The following is a 23074-nucleotide window of genomic DNA, read 5'->3' as shown; positions in this document are numbered from 1 at the left end:
TTTTTGTTTTGTATCCGAGTGGTGCCCTCTTCCCTCCGCCCCCCCCCCCCACCCCAGTTATTTCCCTCCACTTTTATTATCTGATATGTATTGGTTGTGTCAGCTATTTTGGTGTGCCACTGACCTGGTTCTGGAGCTGCGTATCCTGCTGTAACACTTGTGCCCAAAATCATCCAAGACGTCAAACTTCCACTGGTCAAAGGCTCCTGTAACCTAAAACTACCTTCTTGTTGAATGGAGCTCTCTATCGCTCCTATTCTGCCTCTGCCTAAACTGCCCTGGACGGGGCTCTGTTCTACCGCCCTCCTCTCCTTGCCGACCTCTCTAGCTGCGTGCGTCCAGCAGGAGACCCGATCAGCCACCCGTGGGTTTCAGTAAAACCGACCGCCTGCCACGCTTTCTTGCCGCCAGCCCTCTCAACGCCAGCCGGCCACACCTTGAAGTTCTGTAGCAGCCAGAATCCTGCGTCGCTGCTAGGTAGGATGCTTTTCCTTGTGTTTCCTTGTACCGCTACTTCCGAATGCAGTTCGAAGTTTTCATCTGTTAACATTTCTTACTTTGCCTTTACTTTGCCTTTCCACTTATTCACATAAATTAGAAATCCATTGGTTTCTCGGCTCGGGAGCCTCCGCTTCTCAAACGGCGCCCATGTTTCCCTGCCCTGTATTCAAAGTTCTTGTATTCATCTCTAAAGATGTCATCCTCTCCATGGTGAGTATTTTCCACAGATGGGAATGCCTCTTTGTCAGAGCTGAAGACGCTTTCTTCTTCCAAGAGGCTGCGATAGCCGTTTTAGCTACCCCCAGGCACGCCCACATGATCGCCCTGTCTTCTCTAGATCGGTGTTCCAGAGCAGGGTCTCTGAGACCTAGAAGCACCGCCTCTACCGTAGTCGGAATAGGTTATCCCAGCATATCTTTCATTTGGGCCAATATCTCCTCCCAGAACGGCCTAATGGTTGGGCAGTGCCCCCAGATGTGACAGAAGTCCCCAAGCAAGCCGCATCTCTCCAGCACTGGTCTGAAGTCTGTGGAAGGATCTTTTTAAGTTTCGTGGGGTATAGATACCAATCAAAAAGAGTCTTATAGTGGGCTTCTCTTAGCTCTGAGTGATTATTCTTAGCGATGTCCGACCACATGTTTCCATTCTCCCTCTGAAACCTCCCTCCCCAATGTGTGGTCCCAGAAATTGATGTACCGTTGCCTCGGAGCGTGCATTGTGGTACCAGGAGGCCATACAGGAAGGATATCACTCCCTTCATGGAACCGACCCTCCACACAAAAGTCTATCGGTGCCAGTCTTGTGTGGCAGGCTCCCTAGTTGAGGGGTGTCGGGCCCAGTGTTTAAGTTGAAGGTAGTGGAAGTGCTCGGTAGGTGGGAAGTGGAATTCCCATTGATATTGTACAAATGTGAGAATGTCACGGTTATGGAAAAGATCAGAGAGAACAAGGCATTCCTCCTCCTTACAAGCGAAGTACGGGCCCACCTTCAGAGCTGGGGGAAAGTCAAGGTTAAAGTGTATGAGTATATGGAGAGGGAAATGCCATCCATCCCGATCCCTTAGTGACCTCATCCCATACTTTGAGAGTAGACCGTGTGGGTGTACTCAAGTAGGCATTTAGCGGTCTGTCCTAAGGCTTTCAAAGGACATTCCAAATTGTCCTCCCCACTTTTGCCCGTCCATGTGGAGCCAGTGCTTGTCTGACTCCTTCATGGACCACTCTGCCACCACTCAGCTGTGCTTCCTTATAATATAGGCCAAAGTCTGGTAGAGCTACTGCCCCTTTGCCTCTCGGTGGCCTTAACACGTGCAAAGGCAGGCGGGCCCTGCCATTTTGCCATACGTGATGGAGTAAATCTCTCCAAGTTAATCGGGAGTGCCTGAAACTGATAGAGAAGTTTGGGCAAAATCGTCATTTTGATCGCATGTATTCGCCCCAGCCATGATATAAACAGAGGTTTCCAGCGCTTGCGGTCCTGTTGGATCTGCCGTAGAAGGGTAGGATAGTTGGCTCTAAATAATCCCTCTAAATGTGGCATAATCTGAATCCCCAGATACGAGAGTTTGTTTAGCCCATAAAAACAGTCTCCCCCTGTATGATCCATTTTATTTTATATACTGCCAGGCATCAAGTTTAAAAAAATAAAAAATTGATGCCTCAGAGGTTGCTTTTAACATTGCACAATACTTTAGCAAAACCTTTTTTCCTCAAGTTCCACTTTTTTTAATGCACATCAGATTTTGAAAGAAAACAATCAACAAATATGCTTTCAGACTTATGCACATATCTACATAGAATCAGTGGTCTTTATAAACAACCTAAAATTATTACAGTTTACAAACCTGTACATGATTTATGCTGGAACTACTGTCCTTAATGCAAGCTGAGTTGACAGCATTTCCATCGAGCATTCGCCCTTCTAATACACGCTTTGCATTAATGAATCATAAATACAAGATTGACCAACTTCTACAAATGGATACAAATCTTTCCTTGGGGACAGTTGATTCTCCTTCACAGATCCACACTGTGGTACCGTAAACTGACTGCCAAAGGTTTTAAGCTGCAGGTAAATTTTAGATTTCCTTGTCCAGCAGACAAAATATAATATAAAGCGGCGGTACAAGTACTGGTCATCTCTCTGCGGTCTGCCGAAACTCAGTCTAGCTCCTATTAGAGCCTCTCTTAATGCTGCCAATAGACTCATCACGGGCTCTAAGAAGACCAATCACATTTCACCGGACTTGAAATCGCTCAACTGGCTTCCCTTTGAAGCTAAGATACAATTAACGATTGCATGTATGACCCATAGAGCACTACACTTCAACACCCCACTCTACCTGACTAACAAGCTTGAGCTATGTGGTGGCTTCAGGTCCACAACGAGCTCAGGCACTTTGCTGCTCAAGCCCAAGAAATTTAATATGCTTAAAACCTACAATCGCTCATTCTCTGGCATCGCCCCGAGAATCTGGAACTCTCTTCCAGTGGAAACAAGACTGATTCCTTCTACCCTTGCCTTCAAAAAGGAAGTCAGATCTCTACTATTGAATAAACTCCTCTAACAAACAATGCACTGATCTTGATGCTATGCTCCTACTGACTATAAATGACTTTTTTTTATCTGATTTGCTCTTGTTGTATATTGCCCTACTTGTCTCTCACTTCCTAAACCTATGTAAAGCGCTCTGATACCCACCTGGGTCATGTTTGCGCTATACAAAACTTTAAATAAATAAACTGTTGTCCTTGACCCTTGACCTCAAACAGTATGTCTGGGCATCGGGAAGCAACAATTGTATACCCCTGGATAATCTAGTCAACCCAGATGATTATCTTATTCAAAATAATCCTCAGTTACTTTTGCAGGATGGCCTACTATGGCAAGTAAAAAACAATTGCTTGTTTGTTCCCTTTTTTATACAGGCACAGATATAGCTTCTTTTTTATTTCTGTGGAATCTTGCCAGATAGCATTATTTTGTGATTATGAGTTGATTAATAATGGAGCCCATCATTTTCTATGTTTCTTCAAAAAGCTACTTGACCATGCTCCTAGGCTATCGCTTCAGAAATGTTACTTTGAGTAATCACACTGGCTGTCCTGCCCACAGTAACTGGTGGAAAATTGTAGGGCATCTCTGCTATCTCGATAAAGTCAACACTTAATTTAAGCTCAAAGATCAGTGATATGCAGGGTCAATGTTTTCTTATCAGTGTGTGCACGAAGATGACATGCTTCACAGCTTTAAGGACATTTTTTTTTTTTTTTTTTTTTAACCTACTTGTTCCAAACCGTGAAATAGCATGCCCATAGTTTGTTCTCTAATTCGTAAGAACCAAGTTCCTGTTGATTTCATAATATGTCCTTATCAAACTTATCTGACAAGCTTGGAATGCATCATGGCGCTTTATATTTGTGCTGTATAATAAAGCAGCCGTCAATATAAATGTAAGCAGGTGACCCACTGGGATTTCCCCCCACTTGTAGGAAGCTTCCTGGAACACAGTATTTCCCACATGATTTTTATCTCTGGGTCATTAATTTAAAAGCCCAAAGGTACTGGGACAGTTAGAAGGTATAGTATTCCAGACCACTGAAGTAAGACACAGTTGTTTGGCTACAGTCTGCCCCTTCAACTCAGTTTCCTAGTTGCATACAATTTTAACGGGAATTGATCCCTCTCAATAAAGAGGAAAGTTTGAAAATGCTCAAAATTCCTTATAGATAAAATTTAGGTTGCAACAATTCTGAATGGCCACTAGCACAAGTGTGGCAAGTTGGTCATTCAGATGCATGCAATCATTGATTAATTGCAAATCTATTTCAGTGTCTGTTTGCTGGATTACAGGCAATAGGCCCAGCACAAATGTATGTGGGGTACATACGACCTTTAAATTAACATCACTTGTGCACCTCCATACACAGTTGCCCCACTTCATTAGCTATAACTTGCCACTGTACCATGCACTGTGTTCTGGCAAATACTATAATTTCAGATGTTACACGTTTTTTTAATTAATTCAATGATTTGCTATGCTGTAATATATGTAATATGCAAGGGTATAGCTGGTGCATGGAGAAAGGGAGTTATAGCTAGTATAGTGTGGCGTGTGAGGTTACAAGACTGTGTACGTAGGTGCGTGAGTGATATTAATTTGGAGGTGGTGCATAAGTATTAATGTGAGTTGTAAGTATGACATAGTAATTTGAAAGTGGTGCATGAATGCAAACTTTAACACATAACTTTAACTTTTGAGTTCCTTATGTTTGTGTACTTTGATTTGGGTTTGTCACAAATCAGCAATAACTCTGCTCGTAAGTGGTGCATAAATCATAAATTTAAGAGAGAAAAAACACAAACATTAGAAATTCTATAGTTAAGATTGATTTGTATACCAAACATAAATAAGGTTTTCATAACTATAACTTAGCTTTAACATTTGTTTTTTGTGAATTTCAGTGTTTTTTTATAATGTTAGTAACAAATATCTTCTATTTGTACTGTTCAGTTCTGTGGAGTGCTATTAAGTTTAGTGTGGTACTATATAGTGGAGGATAGTCTTGTAACGTTACCGTGGTACAGTATATGGCAGTTTAGTGGAGTAATGTGGCATACACTGGAATTGCATACAGCGGAGTGGAGTCACATACAGTGGAGTGGGGTAGAGTGAACTTGTATATAGTAGAGTGCCATATATTGCAGTGGCATACAGTGTAATGGCATACAGTGGTATACCACTGGGTAGCGTGTAGTACAGTAGAGTTACATCCTGTAAATATTGTAGAGTATATTCGCATACAGAGTATTGGCATTCAATGGAGTGTTGTACAGTGTATGGGCATATATTTGAATATCGTATACAGCAGTAACGTACAGTTGAGGACCATACAGTGGGTGTAGTGTAGTAAAATTGAGTGGTGTAAACTGGAATAGTGTACATTTAAGCGGGGTATAATGGAGTACCATACAGTGGAGTGCGATACAGTTCAGTGTTGTACAGTGGGCTTATGTAAGTCTATTGTGGTACAGTGTAGTGTTGTAAAGTTGTGTGAACTGGTTTCTATTGAAGTGGTGTACAGTGGAGTGGTGCTGCGTAGAGTAGGGTACACTACAGCGAGGTACGCTGTAATAGGGGAGAGTGCAATAGCGTATACTGGAGCCGCATAAACTGTAGTGCCATACAGTGGAGTAGCATAGAACTGAGTAGTGGTCAGTGTCATAACGTAGAGTTTAATGACGTTCAGTGTTGAGACTTTCATGAGAGTGGCATATAGTGGAGTAACCTATAGCAGAGTGTCGTACACTTCGGTAGAGTTAATTATAGAAGCGAAGAGTCTAGTGACATACAGTATTGTTTAGTGGAGTGGCGCAGAATGTAGTCTTGTAAAGTGAAATAGACAGTGGATTGTGGTACAGTCAAGTGACATGTACTGCATTTCAGTACAATGGAGTGCCGTCGAGTAGCGTACAGTCCAGTAGTGTACAATCAAGTGGGGCATAGTGGAACAGCATAGAGTAGAGTAGCGGAAAGTCGAGTTGTGTACAGTAGAATAACGTACAGTTGCGAGCAGTATAGTTTATGGATGTCTAGTAAACTGGCTTATATCCAAATGTATTAAACATTGGTGAACAATATAATAGTGTAGAGTATGGTAGTGTAGACTGGAGTGGTGTACAAAGCATTTGAGTAGAGTGGAGTAACGTACAGTGGATTAGCATACAATGCAGTAGCGCATACTGGAGTGTCCTAAACGGGAGTGGCATACTGAAAATAGCATACAGTGGAGTGGCGTAAACGTAGCTGTTATACAGTGTAGTGGCTTAAAGTGGAGTGTGTAAATTAAAGAAAACATGCAGTTAAGGTGAGTGAAAAGATGTTATATCTCCGAGATATATATTATAATATGTAAAGATGGATTTATATGTAAATAGTGTAAGCAATGTTAAAATTATAAGTTGTATAAAACATAGTTAAAAATTGTGGTATGATATACTGTGGAAAGTTCGTGTTATACCATGGTACATAGTTCTGAGAACTGGTTATGGGATTAGCTAATTGCTCAGTTTATCAAAATTAAAAATCAGGCATGCACTTTGTCTTAATTTGGAATTATTATACGGTCAGCGGTATGCAGCATTCTGGGTTAGGGTCTTACATATCGTTAATTGTTATGCTTTATTGTTATTAAAAACCTATTACCACTTGATTTAAGTGGTCATAGGTTAACATTTTTGTTTATAAATTAGTATTTATTATCGACATAAGCCTTTTTGTAAATGTTGTCCCTTAACAACTTTGCACCCGATTCACGAAGAGCTGTCAGATTTTGCAGACCTGTTGCACCCGTTTCATTGTCGTAGGAGTAAAAGTTTAGCGGTATTTGGTAAAGTGGGTGCAAAGAAAAAAGGGGGGTCCCAAAACGTGCTTAAATCCAATGTATTTTTCATACATTTTTGTAGTTTCTTATTCCAAAAACGTAATTTGTATTTTGTTAAAATGTGGATGGATTACATATTCTGGTGCGCAGATGATTCCTTTATGTAGTGGAGGTAAGTAGTGTAACTATTTTATAAGTTTTAAGGTATTTAAAGTTGGTGATATTGGTTATTGCAGTATTTTACTGAACAATTAGGGTATTTCGCGGTACTCCCACGGTACATAGTGATCACAAGTCATGAGCTGATTGGCTAATCATTACAAACGTTAAAGGCTGCTAAGTTGATTTTAGGTCCATTTGCCGGTGATTTGAGTTACGCCTTCCGATGTAGAGTAAGTAGTAGGTTTGGTATTTTTTTTCCCTAACTATTACCACTTTATTAAAATGGTAATAATTACAGCAACATATTTATGAGTGTCTTTATTTATATTTTTCAAAATACGGAGTAGTGTGGTACCACTATGTTATCCCAAAAACATTTTGTAAGGTTAACATTTTTGTTTATATTTTATTATAAGTTCTTATACCAGTTTACAGTGAGGTGCGTTTTTTTTTCTTAGAGTATCGGGTTAATTTAAACTAATTAATGCTCTAATTACTACACATTGTTTGTGCATATTTAAATATGTAAAAAAAGGTAAACACATTTTAGTACACTATATTTATAATTATAGCGCTAGATGTACGAAGAATAGTAATAGCGATTACCAAATAGTGATTTTTTGGCGAAGCGCCATTTGGTAATCGCTATCACTAATGTACAAAGGGGTTATTTAGCCTGTATTCCTTAAATTGTGATTCGTAGTTTGTTGCGACTAGACCTACCACATGAATATTAATGAGGTAGGTTGCAATTTGTGAACCACTACGAATTGCTGCTATCACAGGGACTGTGTGGCCTGCTGGAGTCAGCAGACCACCATGTCTGTTAATGCTCTCTTTTTTTTGTAAACACAGCCCCTTTTTCTTAACCCCTTGCATGCCCGCCCCTTTCCCCGCCCAGTGCCACGCCTTGCATTAGCGGGCGGAGTTCATGACGAGCTGGACTCGTCATGGGCACAGCGCCACCGCAGCCCATGACGAGTCCAGCTCGTCATGGGCACTGAAGGGGTTAAAGGAAACGGGCTGCATTTAAAAAGAAACCTTTGAGTTAAATTTTTTAAGAGCAGGCAGTGGTCCGTTGGACCACTGCCTGCTCTTATAAAAAACATTCTACCATTCTTGAAGCTTTCCATTTATGAATGGGAGACTACCAACTTTGTGCTGGCGGTAAAGTGCAAATGTTTTGCAACCACATTTCGGTCACAAAACATTCATACATACCAATGCGATTCGATATTTGAAAGGGACGCTCAAAACGCAATATCAATTTGCACACCCAAATTGAGATTCGATGACAGGTTACTGTATCGCAATTAGGGCTTAGTACATCAGAGAAAGCATTTTTGCATTTGCAAATGGCTAAATTCTGCAAATCAGGGTGTGTGTGTGTGTGTCTGTCTGTCTGTCTGTATGTCCCTGTCCCCCCTGACCCTAGTGACGGTCGCCACTAGATAGTTCTAGTTAAGTCTGCTTTTCCATCGAAAGAGCTTTTTGGGCTTGCTAATAACTTGGGCCTACTTTGACGAAATCTTCACTAAACTTTCACCAAAAAAAAGTTCATCCACCTAAGCACCTTCCTGTAAAGTTTTGGGGTGATTCGTCAAGTGGGGGCAGAGAAAATTGGGGGGTCCCAAAGCGCAAAATGCATTCTCCATAGACTTCTTTAAGACTGGTTACAGCCAAAGCTGCTGAACGGAATTACACCAAATTTGGCCGGAAGCTAGATTTAGCTTTTGCAGATTGTGCTTTTTGTGAGTTGGTGGAAATCCGTTCAGTAGTTATTAAGATATAAAGGGTTAAAATAATAGTATATTTTGGCAGTTGGGCTTGCGATCGTCCCGCGAGAGTGCAAATTAAAAATGAGAGGCCTGTGATTGGTCGACAGGCCCATTTTTCACGTGAGCCTTCACTTGCAAGAACAAGCACTCTGATTGGCTGACGATAGGATTTTTAGAAAAGAAAGGGCCAGCATTACAGATTACTGTGAAAAATAGGAGGTGTTGTGGAAATGAAGTAAAAAATTATATAAGGGGGCAGTAAAAAGGCACGCTGTCCCCCTAGATTCAGAGAGGAGGTGTCTAAGGGATAACTACTGTGAAAAAAATAAATGTATATTTTACGATCTTGCGGGACTCTTGCTGGATTGTGAATAGTAAAAAGGAGTAGATGAATTCTCAATACACACTACTAGTAGGAATGCATATTGTGGTCCTTGTTTTTTTAAACCAAGTGTGTAACAGATAAGTACTGTCATAAGTAGAAGGTGAATTTGTCTTTTTTTAAATGTTACGATCTCGCAAAACTCTCACTGGCTCGTGAAAAGTAGGAAGAAGTAGGTCATGTTTGAATACACTCTAGAGTCTAATATGTACACCCTTTGGCTTGGGGACAGTTGTGAGTAGAGTTAAGGCTCTTCCCACACCCTACTATTGTATCCATCGTCTTTGAGAGAGTGGTCTGAAAGGAAAGGTTAGTCCATCCACACCCCCTACTAAGCACACCCGTCATCTGTGAGCGATCTGACAGAAAAGGGCAGCCTCTCCCCACACACTACTACATCCATTCGTCATCTGAGAGCGGTCTGAAAGGAGAGGTCAGTTCATCCACACACGCTACTATGCACATCCGTCATCAGAGAGAGGTCTCAAATGAGAGGCCAGTCCATGTGCACACTGTAGTGAGCACACCCGTTATCTGAGCGAGAGGTCTCAAAGGAGAGCCCCGCTCCTCACACACTACTATGCACACCCGTCATCTGAGAGAGTAGTTTCAAATGAGGCCGGTCATTCCCCATACACCCTATTACGCACCTGTCCTCTGAGAAAGAGGTCTGAAAGGAGAGTGCAGTGTCTCCCCACTCACTACTACGCGCATCCGTCATGAGAGAGAGAGAGAGAGAGAGAGAGAGGTCTCAAAGGAGAGGCTAGTCCCTCCCCACACCCTATTACACACTCCATCCGAAAGAGAGGTCTCAAAGGAGAGCCAGTCCATCCACTCACTCAACTATGCACATCCATCGTCCAAAAGAGAGGTGTTATGCAAAAAAGGCACTCCCTCTCTACACCCTACTATGAAAACTAATACTATATAATATAGTACAACTTTAATGTAAAAACACATACAAAGGCTATGAAAAGTCTGGTATTTAAATATTTATGAACTTGCTGGGGTGCTGTCTTAATATGACACATACAAGAACTGAGGAGATAGACAACCACAACACAAATATTGTTGTATTACTCTATTTTATTCTCAGACATAATTGTTTATAAGCATTTTGCAAACTGTGCCTTCCCTGCTATGTTACAATACAAAAGCCATGCCTTTTTCAAAACAATTATTCTGCAATACATACACACAAAATAAATTAATAAATTAATTTTAAAAAAAACCCTAGAGATTAACTGAAAAAAACGACAGGTTAAAGTAACGTTATAGTTGAGTGTAATAAAAAGTTCTGTTTTTGTTTAAAAAAACAAACAAAAAAACCCCTGGAGCTTCAGTGAAAAAACCAACGGTTAACGTAACTTTATAGTTAAGTGAATTTCTCAGTGCAAAACATTAATGTTTTGAACTAAAAAAACACAGAAAATCACCAGTTCTAGTTAGCAGCGCTAACTGTAGCTTAAAGCCCTGCCATGCACGCTTATGACCTCACATATGACCTCACTCATGACCAGGGCAGAAGCGGGCCCCGGGCATTTACCCTGTGGGCCGCCAGGGTGGGGGCCGGTTTTAGGTCCCTGGGGGTCTTTTTTTGTTACAAGGCCGTTTTCGGTACCTGTAACAAAATCGGCCGAAACCGGCCTTGGCAAAGAGCTCGGCCGCACCCCCAAATTCCCAGGGGGCCCTACGAGCACTTTGCCCAAACCGGTTTTGGTTCCCAGTCCGGCCCTGCTCATGACTTGTTCTTTGATATGTTGTTTAATGACAACTGATAAAAAAAATTAAAAAACAATGCATGGACTCACCAGTATTTGAATATGTGATATTGAAGTCAGACACAGATTGCAGTAGATTGCAGCAGCAGATGCATAGTTCACTTAGCCACTGGACCCTGAGAAGCCAGTATTAAAACAAAAAATGATGTCTTGCGACCCTGCTGGTGAAAAAACGAAAAATCTAAAATCATTTAATTGGAAAAAAAAGATTAACAAAATAATTTAAGTAAAAAGCAGATAAATTCTAGTTTGGTTAGATAGTACTATGTGTACAAATGGAAAGCAATGGGGAGCTACTGCTAAATTTAAATATTGTTGTTACATCAAATACTATTACGTATTTGTTTTTTTATGTAATTAAGCATACTTTTATACAGCAAGTTCTGCTTGATTTCGATCTATATTCTTGCTAATGCTTTGTGACCCATGTTAAAAAACATTCTTCTGATGCCAGTTTTAAGGGCCTTAACTCCTTCTCTGAGTATCTTTCGCATTTTAAGAGGCCTTCGCCACAGGGTCCATAGATTGCTATGTTTAATTTCGGACTTCCTTTATTAAAGAACAAAATGTATGTTTGTTGCAGGTTACACATTTTTAGATTTGGTGTTCGCTAAGACCTTAAGGTTTTACTATGTTTCTATGTATAATATAATTTCTTACAGAGGTGTTTGTTGTACATTGGTTGTTTGTGGCATTCTGATTTTTCTTCAGCATACAGTCTGGGCTAATGACTTCAAGTGATAGAATTTTGATCTTTCACATTCTGGTCATTTACATACAAAGTAGTTCTCTTCAGTGCCAGATACTACTATAGCAGTGTGTACTTTTTGACACCGAAAACATATTCTTGCTTTTATTTTACTTTCCCTAACGTTTTCTTGAATTGGCTGAGGGCCCAGCATCTCCTCCCTCCCCCAAAGAAGAATTTATTTTAAAAACCCTATCAAAAGAATGATAAAGGCCAGACCTATTGGCCATGCCAATCATTCTTTAAATGCTTGTTACACATTTATGCCGTGAAGCTGTTTTTTGCTTGGCTGTGCTCTATTCTGTTAGGGGGCAGAAACGATTACTGCAAATGAAGGCTTAAAACAAGTGGAGGGAATATGTTGGGGATTTCATACTGGTTTAATAATCTGCCTTTTTGTTCGTTTTCAGGATTTGGGCTTTTCCATCCAGTGTCCCAGTTTGGTTGGACAGATGACCTTTGTGGCTGTTCCTGCCCTACACCTCTGGATTTGATCGGCTTCCTCCTTCCTTGGGAAATTTCAGCTACCTGATTTAATCTGTGAATTACTGTGATTGGTTTGCCCAGTTGACCATCCTTGTAAGCCTCCTCTCCCTTTTTGCTCCTGCTGCAATTGCCCCAGAGAGTGGTGGGCACGATGATGTGCGAAGTCATGCCGACCATTAATGAAGATAATCGCCGGGGGTCCTCCTACAGCTCGGATGATGCCAACTTTGAGCAGTTGATGGTGAACATGCTAAATGAGCGGGAGCGGCTGCTGGAAACGCTGAGGGAGACACAGGAGAGCCTTGGAACATCACAACTACGCCTGCGTGAACTGGGGCATGAGAAGGAGTCTCTCCAAAGACAGCTGAATATTGCTCTGCCTCAGGTAAGGAGAAAGAAGGGAGGAGAGCTACATGAGGCGAACCTTAAAAGAAATGTACACATGGCATGTGTGATGCAGTGTAGTTCTATGTAGGGTAGAGTAATTTCCCTGAAGAAAGGCAAGGTGGTGATTTTACAAAAGTAGCTGAAAGATAATGTGTGAGACCCCAAACAGGGATGAACAGCTTAAAAAAGAGCCCTGGGATGGTATAGACAGCTGGAGCATGGCCAAGGTTCTAAGACTTTTCTGGAAAGGGAATAACCCACAGAGGTTGGTCCTGAAGAAAGATTTTAAAGGCGGGAGGGAGATAGTCTTGACACTGGGTTAATAATCTTGCAGGAGATGCACCGAATGTGGGAGAATACGATCTCTAGGGAGATGTGCAGGATGTGTTGAGTTAGAGATACCTTGCAAGATAAACTAGTTGGTGGAGTTCTATAGTTAAATGTAAATGGTGCATTTGATGAACTACCCAAGGGAAATATGGAGTGCACGTGTGATGAAGCTCTCAAATTAGTTTTTTTTTTTTTTTTGATTTTTATATAGCGCAAACTTGACCCAAATCTGGTATCAGAGTGCTTTACATAGTACCAGTTGCATTACATGAGGACACATTCATTTTTAGGTCTCGCCTACGCAGCGCGCTCATTAGGAGGGGACCTCTTGGAATCGATTCACTTTTTCGCCCAAAAACTTGCACGCTTTGCATTGATTTCAAATGCAACACGTGTACATATGGCATTTCCCTTGCAAGAGCGAGCAGCGGCGCCATGTGTTAGCAATCATCGCGCTCGCTCCTGAAAGGTAAACGCTGCATGTCCCTGCTCTCGGTCGCACTTCCCCCACCCCTCCCACTTATTTTTAATTAGCAGTGGCGGGTTTGTAGCAAATATGCGCTGTGCACTCGATAATATATACACGCCTTTTCTATGCGTGTGCCTGTTTACATATTTATCTGCATGTTAAGCTCATATAAATAGCGGTCGTATTTTTAAATCTGAATGGGAAGTGTTTTAATCGCTATTCCTTTCGAAATAAAGGAGTTGGAAGCAGTTGTAATATTTTTTTTCTGTTCCAAAATACACCATTTTCGCCGTATTTTAAAACGATAAAAATATGCCCATGCTTTAAGAGACCCATTTTTATTTTCAGTTGAAAGTTTGGAAGGAATGTAACACAACGTGGGGAACACCCGACGCCATGACATACACGCAAGCCCTGACCCAAAGTTAGGGTCAGAAGGAGAATTAATAAAGAGGGGGAGAGCCCCAGCACACAACGAGTGTGGCACATGTTTTGCAAGCACACGCAGCCACCAAAGTCTTTTGTCTTTGCCGTGCATGAGCGCTAAAATAGACTATGCCCCCGCCGCACAACACTGATCTCCATTCAAATGTAAGGATTCAATGTTCAGCACAAAACTATTGAGGGCCCTGCCTCATGGCCCACTCATGCATACCATGACAAAATATCTTGCATTCATGTCATTCAGCGATATGTGGTAGGTTAGGATTTTGAAGGCCTCAGTCAGACGTAAGCCATATGGGGTTACAGAATGCAGATATAAATGTGTCTATGTGAGTACACACACGATCCCTCCTTACAATAAAGTAAGACTATAAAGCTCCGTTACTCTCTAGTGGAGGTCCATCTCTACAAATAACTATACATATACAGTCAAACGTGTTCCACTAATCCTCGGGTACCAGTCATCCAAGGGATCCACATGTATTTTTTTGTGTGTACCAAAGAATGGCTAGCTAGCAGCTGTTACAAAAAAGCAATGTAATTAACTGGGCTTAAAAATTGCATTTAATGTATTTTCTTTGTACCTACCTCTTCTGTGTTTCTATGTAGACGAGTGCTGTGATTCAGTGCTGCTCGGCTGATGTAAAATTCTAGGCCTTCTTCTATTATTGTGAAAGGTCTCGGTTTTTGGGTTTCACAATAATCTCTCGAACTAACTCTGTAGCAGAGAAAGTGCAATTTGGCAGCTGTGCTGCTCTTCACATACAAAAAGATCTTGACCCTTTATAAAGAACCAACACTTACCAGTTCCTGGAACTAACTACACAAGCACTGAAAACAGTACTAGCTTTCACTTTGATTTATAGGGAAAATAACTTTGACGATCACAACCCCAGAGAACCAGGTACAGCCCATCAGAACCCAAATTAGTGCAAGGCTTCAATCTTAGCGCTGAGAAAGAAGCTGAAAACCGAACAGTGAAAGCTACATGGATGGGTTGAAAAGGATATTTGGAGCTTGCCAGGTCAGTAAAGAACAGAAGTCCAAAAAATAACAGAAAAATGTATTCTAGCACATTGATTATCAGGTTAGGATTGAAGGCTCCGTGCCACATTGCTTCAAGATCTCAACATCTCGCCACCCATGTACAGAAGGGCCAGGTGAATTTTTAACTATGCCAGCATAAGTCATGATTTCCCGAATTTTGAATTCAGTGAAATTCATACCTTTCACAATATGCAATCTTGATTAATTATTGAATGTGAAAAAGTGGTTTGCATAGAAAATGCTCGAAAGGGTCTCTTTTAGTTATCTAGCAAAACATTTGTTTTTAAGATGTCACCAGGTTAAAACAAGCATTGGCATAGCCAATAGGTCTCGCCTTTAGGACCTTATAAGTGTTTGGCCATGCAACAGTTGATGTTGTTGCACCAAGGATATTGTGCTGCATAATTAAATACTTCTAAGGTCCCAAAAACGAGACCTATTGGCTGTGCCAATGCTTGTTTTGTTAGGCACGGGGAGATTAAGTGATTTGCCCAGAATCACAGGATATTCAGCGTCATTGCCGAGACTCGAACCCTGTTCCCCAGATTCGAGGTCGACCGCCCTAGCCGTAAGGCTAACTCCTCTCCCCATTTACAGTCTTCAATGTGAAAGATGGTGGCCTTTGAAGATGATATATTCCTATTATCGGGGCATACTCCACCTGCACCATTTCAGAGAGGGCAGGGAGCAGAGGGGAACACGGTCTGTGTGAGACATACTCCTGAATCTTTAAGGATCCTAAGCTGTCAGTGAAGTGTGGCCTACAGCAGTGGTTCCCAAACTGGGGTCCGGGGACCCCCAGGGGTCCGTGACACATTCCCAGGGGGTCCGCAGGGAGCAGTTTTAAAAGCACTGCAAAGTTCCTTGCATAATCAGCAGTTTTTGGGCAGTAATAAAAGTGTCAAGATAACTCGTGAGGAAATTAATGTATTAGCTGGAGAGAGATGGGGGTTTTGTCCAGTGGCAGCTTTGACTCATATTAGGAAGCCCAGATGGTTAACATGCCTGCTGCAAAGAATGTCTACCACGCATTAGAAAAACAGTGTTTTGTTTTGTGCATAGCTCAGTGCGTTCCTGCTTTTGCCACAGAGACTCTTTTGTTGTTGTGCAGTTCGTAAGTTCACTGCCATCAAAGAGCTGCATGCAAACTGCATGGTACAAATTAGTAAGTTATGCTTTTTCCCAGTCTTTCATTCTCCCGATGCTGCTAAAAAGGTTAGTTTGGGTAGAAATAAATCCTTATTATTAAAGTCAACGCTAACCCCTGTGTTATTTTCTGAGTCCTGAGTTTGTGCTTTTCCAGACCAAGCACTCTTAAAAAATGCCTACCAGTATGGATGACTTGTGAATCCTACACCTTGTAGTCCCCTTTACCTTGTGTAACATTTTCTATTCACTGCATTATACACATGTGATTAATTGTCTCTGTATATGTGTGATGTAAAGTGCTCTGACACCCTACAGTGGTATGAGAGGTGCTATAAAACAAATTAAATACATGTGACAATGGGGCTATGGAGAGAGGAGAGGCACTGATGGAGGGCAGAAGTGAGGGAATCATTGAAGATTGTCAATCATTAAAGATTGACAAAAGATTGTTGTATCCTGGTGCATAGTAAGGTCATTATTTACTATGGTTTGAAAGCTCAAACAATTCAATATATAATGACAAATGTTTTGTAAAAACACAATTTTACCCCAAATTTTCTTGGTGGACAGGCCTCCAAAGCCCCCTTTGTAGGGGTCAGTCTCACTCGCTGCACTTGTTGTGCACTGTGCGGGGACGGGTCTGACAACATCCGCCAGAGCAGCTTTAAGATTCCAGTCCAGCCTAGGCAGGAGCAGGAGCCTTGGGTTGCAAAATAAAACCAAACAATGTAAAGGTAGTGGCGAGACGCAGCACCAACCTTCCCATTAGGATTTTTCGATTTTTGCAAATATTTGTAATATAAAAATACTGACATCTTTAGTAATTCAACTCCAGTCTTTGTTTGATGTGCACACGTGTGCAGGTTTTTTTTCTTCAAATTACAGTTTTAATATTTGACATTTAAATCATACAAATTGCCTGGGGGTCCCCGGCTTCCAGTATTGACTCAATGGGGGTCCTCAGCAGTGAAAAGTTTGGGAACCACTGGCCTACAGGTAACAACTATGTGATAAAGTGCCTTTCTCCAGACACCAAGGCTAGAAACATTTGATTGTGGACAGTTGATACAGCTGTGTGTCTGCCCTGCTATTTGTATGGACTGTTTTTTCTGCCTTTTATTGCTCCCGCTTCAGATTGATTTTTTTTTTTTGTGTGTTTTTTCCCTTTTAAATAACTTGGGGTCCTAAATATTGCCTTGCACAGTTGACTTCATTTTTTATTTTGGATATGTGTAGAGGCTGAGGTTGCAGCTGCTTTCTGTCACTTCTGTCCAGACTCTTGCCCCCTTCCTGTGGGACAAGTTGTCTCTTCCCTACCATCCGTCCCTCCCATTTGGAGGCCTCTGGCAGTTGCTCACTGCTCCCGCTTAGCTTCTTCTTCCCCCTCCCCCATGTAAGCCATGCTTGCAGGGCATCTAGATAAAGGGTGCTAGGTTAAGATCAACGTCCTGCAGCAAATCCCTTGTTTGGGCCTGGAAAGTGACATAGGGCTTGAAACTGTATGCTAAATCTTATTTTACCTTTTCCTTCCTTTGCCTTTATTAAGATACTAATTTGGTCCTGTTGGTTAGCCTATCCGGTCCTAGATGGATACAATAAACTAATATGGTTAGTGCTATTGCAAGGTGTTACACTTAGCCCAGCCTACTGTTAGGCCTTTCACACTGTAATTACCTCCATCAACAAGGGCTCCACCTCTTAACTTCCCTAACCACTACCTCCCAGCTTTGTTTGGATCCCAAATCTATCCACGGACCAATTTACAGAACATACTTTGCCAATCCAGGCTGAAACGTATGTCATGAATTCAAATGACCAGACTTCCCCTTATCAGTTGCAAGTTGCCTGTGCATCTGCTGCCCCAGGAGCGAAGTACATAATCTTATTCTAAAATTTGCAACCTCTGCTAAATATGTCCAGACAAAAATTTCCATAATGTGCTCGTAGCTTAGCTTCCACTGTATTTGATCTTTACACTTCAAAATACAAAGTTATATCTATATATAGACCCTTCTGGAGAGACAGCCTGTGCTGCTCCAGTCTTAAATCATTACTTCATGTAGCAAAGCTCCTGCCACCCTAAATGAAGAATTTCTGGCCTGATTTAGAGCTTGGCAGATGGGTACTCTGTCACAAACGTGACAGATATCCTGTTAATTTTATTAGAAGTGCATTATATCCATTATTTCCATGATCTTGGTGGCTGAGCTTCCACTGCTCCAGGTCTAGCAAACATTCAACAACTCTGTCAGAACTTCAAGCAATAGATATTGATCTCTGCTCCCCCAACCAGATCTATCACGGTAACTAAATCATTGAGCATAAAAGTCTCAACCGCGTAGTCTCGGAAGTAAAAACATTCAACACCCCCTCTGGAACTCTCTGAAAGCTGAGAACTGCTACACAGTATCTTGCTAACAAAGTCTACTTTAAAACAAAAATATGCTAAAAATCCCACCACTTTTGCCTTCTATGCAAGGTGTCAGAATGGCTAAATATTTCCTAACTACTTCTACACTCCTCACCTACTATTCCACAGCCCACTGTGCTGACCCTAGCCTCACCTCTCCTTCAACTAACCTATACCCATACACTCCACCTGTCACTTTTCTACTTCTCGTTCTAGCTCTTCATCCTCATTTTCTCCCACCATCCTTACTCTTCCGCTCCACCTAGGCCTGCTGACTTCTCGCTTTTTCGCAATCACATCTCATCACATGCTGATAACACTAACCTTCCAGCTCCTGAACCCTCCACACCCGCTATGAGGTGGTCCTAAACTGGTTCTCCTCCTTCCTACCCAACCGCGCCCAAAGGATAAAAATCAAAACCTTTATGTCCGACCTACACCCCAACAGCAGAGGTGTCCCCCAAGGCTCAGCACTCTCCCCTCAACTGTTCAATATATACATGGAACCCCTCACCAACCTACTCAAAAAGCCAACATCCCCTTCCACCTTTATGCTGATGACACCCAGATCTATCTGGAAACCTCCACCATCTGACATTCAGAAACTCAACGACACCCTAAGAGAAGTTCAACAATGGCTATCCATAAACCACCTAAAACTCAACCAAGATAAAACAGAAATCCTCAACTCCAACAAATAAGAAAACCTGCATATTGTTGAATGGCTAAAAGCAATCGATGCTCTCGACTGCAACCTCATGCTGGCCAGCTCTGCTCACCCTAGACGCAAAACTCGACATGTCCAAACACATTAAGAACTCTGCAAAGAGTGCCTTCTTCAATCTGAGGCTACTCAACAAAATAAAACCCTTCATCCTACCAAAGGACCTCAAACAAGCCACTCAATCACTGGTGCTATCTAGACTTGACTATGGGCATGCAGTCCTCACCTGCACAGCAAAATCCCACCTAGCTCCCCATAAAACTACTCTCAATGCAGCAGCCAGAATGGTCACCGGAGTTAGGAAATATGAACACATTTCTCCCGCACTCAGAGAACTAAAATGGCTCCCAGTTGAAATGCGCGCCAGTTTCAGAACCGCCTGCCTCACTCACAAAGCCCTGCACACAGGGAAACCAGACTACCTGGCCTACAAACTCAAGAAGTCTGGTCAGGCTAGGAACCTCAGGAGCTCCAATACCCTACTACTCATCCCTATGAAGACACGCAAACATAAAACAGCTACTCAATCCTTTGCTGGGAGCGCTCTCAAAATCTGGAACGCCATCCCAGCGGATATCAGGACTATCCCTTCCTTTATAAAACTCAAGAAACTCCTAAAAGTACTCTTCCTCAACCATGCCTTCCTGAACCGAGAACTGACGCCAAAGCGAACCAGCATTCACTATACATCACCCGGACACTGTGTCATTAAGACCTACCTCTTACTGCTCCCCGTACCTCCTCGTCCCTTCCCCACTGAAAGAGGTTCAGCCCAATGACAATGTGCACCCATCGAGGTTATCGTAGGACTCCCTTCCTCAATGTGGCACAGCACGCTGGGACTTCTGAACCAATAGATATAAAATTTGTTGTAAAGCGCTCCGATACCCTCGGGTCTGGCCAGCGCTATATAAAACTCCTCAAATAAATTAAAAAAATAAACATGAAAGCCTTTGGCAAGCGTATGTTTTCATCTGCCCGCCTTGCCTTTATGTCCATAAACTCGAGATGCTGTCTGAGGAGTTTTTTGGCATGCGCCGTGGGACATGGTGATCAATATCTTACCTGCAGGACGTGAAGATCTTCGGACAACCTTCAGCAGATAATTCAGGATGGACAGGAGTAGGGTTGGGAGTTACTCATGTAATTTTGGTGAAGCGTACTTATACGAAATTACAATAAAATTAGGCAAGATTATGCAAGTAGAGCAATCCTGCTTTTAGAGCTATTTCCTTGTGACAAATGCACCATATCGTCCAAAATGAACCAGAGGAAAATATTACTAAATGCAACAGAGGGCAGTTGGCACCAGCGTGATGGTTCGGCAACATCCTTGTAGTCGTCCCATAAAATGTCTGAGCAATGTTCAGCAATCGCTGCTGGATAGGCCTTTCTATGACACATTTCTTTGCAGTCAAGGCAGATTTGGCCCTACTTTTTTGGTGAGCAAAGAACTAGCACGTATTTTTAATCTAGCACTACCCAAGAGGCAGTTTCCCTAACAATTTCACTCCTTTCAAGGCTTTGGAGGAGGATTTAAGCAGAGGCCACAACAAGTCTTTCCTCAGCAACAACAGTCCTCCCAGGCCTTTCGAGGCTGAGGCCGGGGATACGGCCGATAACATCCAGGCCCCCAGGGACAATAAACTACCCAGTCTCCTTTCCAGCCCCCTTCCTTCGCCACTGCTGCAAAACCATTTTAATTTTTCCTCATTGGCACTCTCACCCAGTTAGAGGCTGGGTAAGCTTTTACCTACATAGGTGGCAGAGCATAACATAAGACCAATCCAAAACATCCAGCAGTGTTACACCCTAACCTTCATTTCCATCCCTCCAAGCATGCCAGCTACACCACATGCACTTTCACAGGATCTCTTGTTAATTCTCCAGAGGGAAGTTCAGACTCTTTTGGAGAAGGGAGCCATGGAGAGGGTACGGCATCCGAGATCTGGACTGGCTGTTACTCCTGCTACTTTCTGATGCCGAAAAAGGACAGAGGCTTCTGTCACATTCTAGATCTTGGCCCTCAGAACCTGGTCCAGGGTGAGCATTTTGAACCTGTACCTGAAGAAGTTCAATCTGCCCTGGATCCAGCAGACTGAAGTGTGGCATTGGATTTGCAGGATGTCTATTTCCTGATCCTTGCCTTGCAGTCCCAGAGACATTACCTGCAGTTTCTGGTAGGCCACAAGCATTTTCATTGCTTCCCTTTGGCGTTACTAGTGCGATCACGAAAGTAATCGTGATAGTAGCTGCCCATCTCAGGAGGTTGGCAATACCGATCTTCCTATACCTCAAGGACTTGTTGTTGAGCACAGGCTCACCCCAAACCGTTTTAAACCACCTCCAGACAATGAAGTTTCTGGGATTTTTCATCAACATGCCAATGTCACACCTCACTCCTTCACAGAGGCTCCCTTTCATTGGAGCCTTCCTAAACATGTTTTAGTCTTTTACCTGGGTCACAATGAGAGCGGCTCTGATGCCTCTTGGTCTTCTTCACCCCGCTAATGGACATATTAGGTGGCACATGTGGGCACTGCAGTGGGATCTGAAGTCTCCGTGAGCTCTGCACCAAGGAAACCTTTTGAATTCCATCCAAGTGTTGAAGTAGACTGTGACAGATGTGCAGTGTTGGCTGCTGGACCGCAATTGGATCGGTGGCAGACCCCTCTCCCTGCTCTACCCAGAGCTAATGGTCGTGACAGATGCATAATTGCTGGGTTGGAAAGGTTGTCTTCTAGAGGTTGAGATCAAAAGATTCTAGTCTAAGGCCAAAACCCACCTCCACATCAACCTGCTGGAGTTGCATCTGATTGTCTTTGCATTGCTGGCCTTTCACCCATCTCTACAATGGAAGCAGGTGCAGGTCCTCAAAGGCACCATTGCCATTTGCTACTGGAACAAGCAGGGCTGAATGGGATTGTGGGGCCGGGCGGAAGAGACTTTATTGCGTACATCCCAAGAGAGCTCGCAGTTTTTACATTCGTAGTACCAAAGACCATCAGGTAGACTATCAGCTTTTTGTGGGGTTCTCTGTGGCAAAGAAAAGCAAAGGGGTGCCGAAAGGGAAGCGGATTGTCCTGTGCATTAAAATTTGTTGTAGACTAATCAGAAAAAGAGCCTCCAGAAGGCTTCCGCGCACATTCTACCAGAGGTAAAGTTGCTATCACTGCACTAGCGTATTGAGTACCAGGCTTGAATAGTTGCCAGGCTGCGCGATGGCCATCCGTTCGCAAAGCACTACAGCCTGGATAGATAGCCCCAGTGGGAAGGACACTTTGCTAGTTCAGTCCTGCAGGATTTCCTGGTCTTGGTCATTCCACAGACCCTCCACCTTGGGAAGTACTGCTTTAGAATCCATTAACAAGAGAAAGGAATCTGCAGTTAGAAGTATCCATCAGAAGAACAATATATTTTTCTTTAATAATCCTCTTTCTGGTATATAATCTTTCTAACCTCAGATTCCTCACCACCCTCCTCTCTCCCCGTTCTGTGAAGTGGCCTTTTTTTTTACCATCTAAAAAGGTCCCAAGTTGGAGATCTATAAGACATTTTGGAGTATTGTATCACATTTATGGTATACACGTCTCACTGATATTTGGAGATCTTTTTCTGAGAAATATATTTAAAACTTCAGAAGTGAAAGAAGTATTCATCAGAAGAACAAGTTACTTCATTTCAGTAACATTCTTTCTTGTGGATATTCTATCTAACTGCAGATTCCTTATCAATCCACCTTCCTCCTCGTTCTGTGGACTGGACTCTTCTCGTCCATGGTAAAAAGATCTGCACACTGGAACAATCTTGTTTACTGAAGGCTCCACGACGTGGATAGATATCAGAAAGAAACTGACATTGACAAGCTGAGGTGGTGAATATATTGTGGCCCC

At 42.4% G+C, this 23074-nt stretch overlaps 1 protein-coding gene across 9 annotated transcripts in view; it reads left to right on the top strand.

Annotated features, from left to right (window-relative positions):
* PPFIA3 (PPFI scaffold protein A3) overlaps window positions 1-23074 on the top strand; it is a 966668-nt gene that overhangs the window by 135375 nt on the left and 808219 nt on the right. For all 9 annotated transcript variants that reach the window (XM_085616258.1, XM_085616264.1, XM_085616259.1 and 6 more), the window contains one exon: window positions 12146-12606. In XM_085616258.1, coding sequence (XP_085472384.1) covers window positions 12373-12606 — 234 coding nt within the window. In that variant the 5' untranslated portion in view covers window positions 12146-12372. The remainder of the gene's footprint in view (window positions 1-12145; window positions 12607-23074) is intronic.

This window comes from Triturus cristatus, chromosome 7 (assembly GCF_964204655.1).
Source record: "Triturus cristatus chromosome 7, aTriCri1.1, whole genome shotgun sequence".
Classification (NCBI taxonomy): Eukaryota; Metazoa; Chordata; class Amphibia; order Caudata; family Salamandridae; genus Triturus; species Triturus cristatus.
This window is presented reverse-complemented; position numbering and strand designations above follow the sequence as displayed.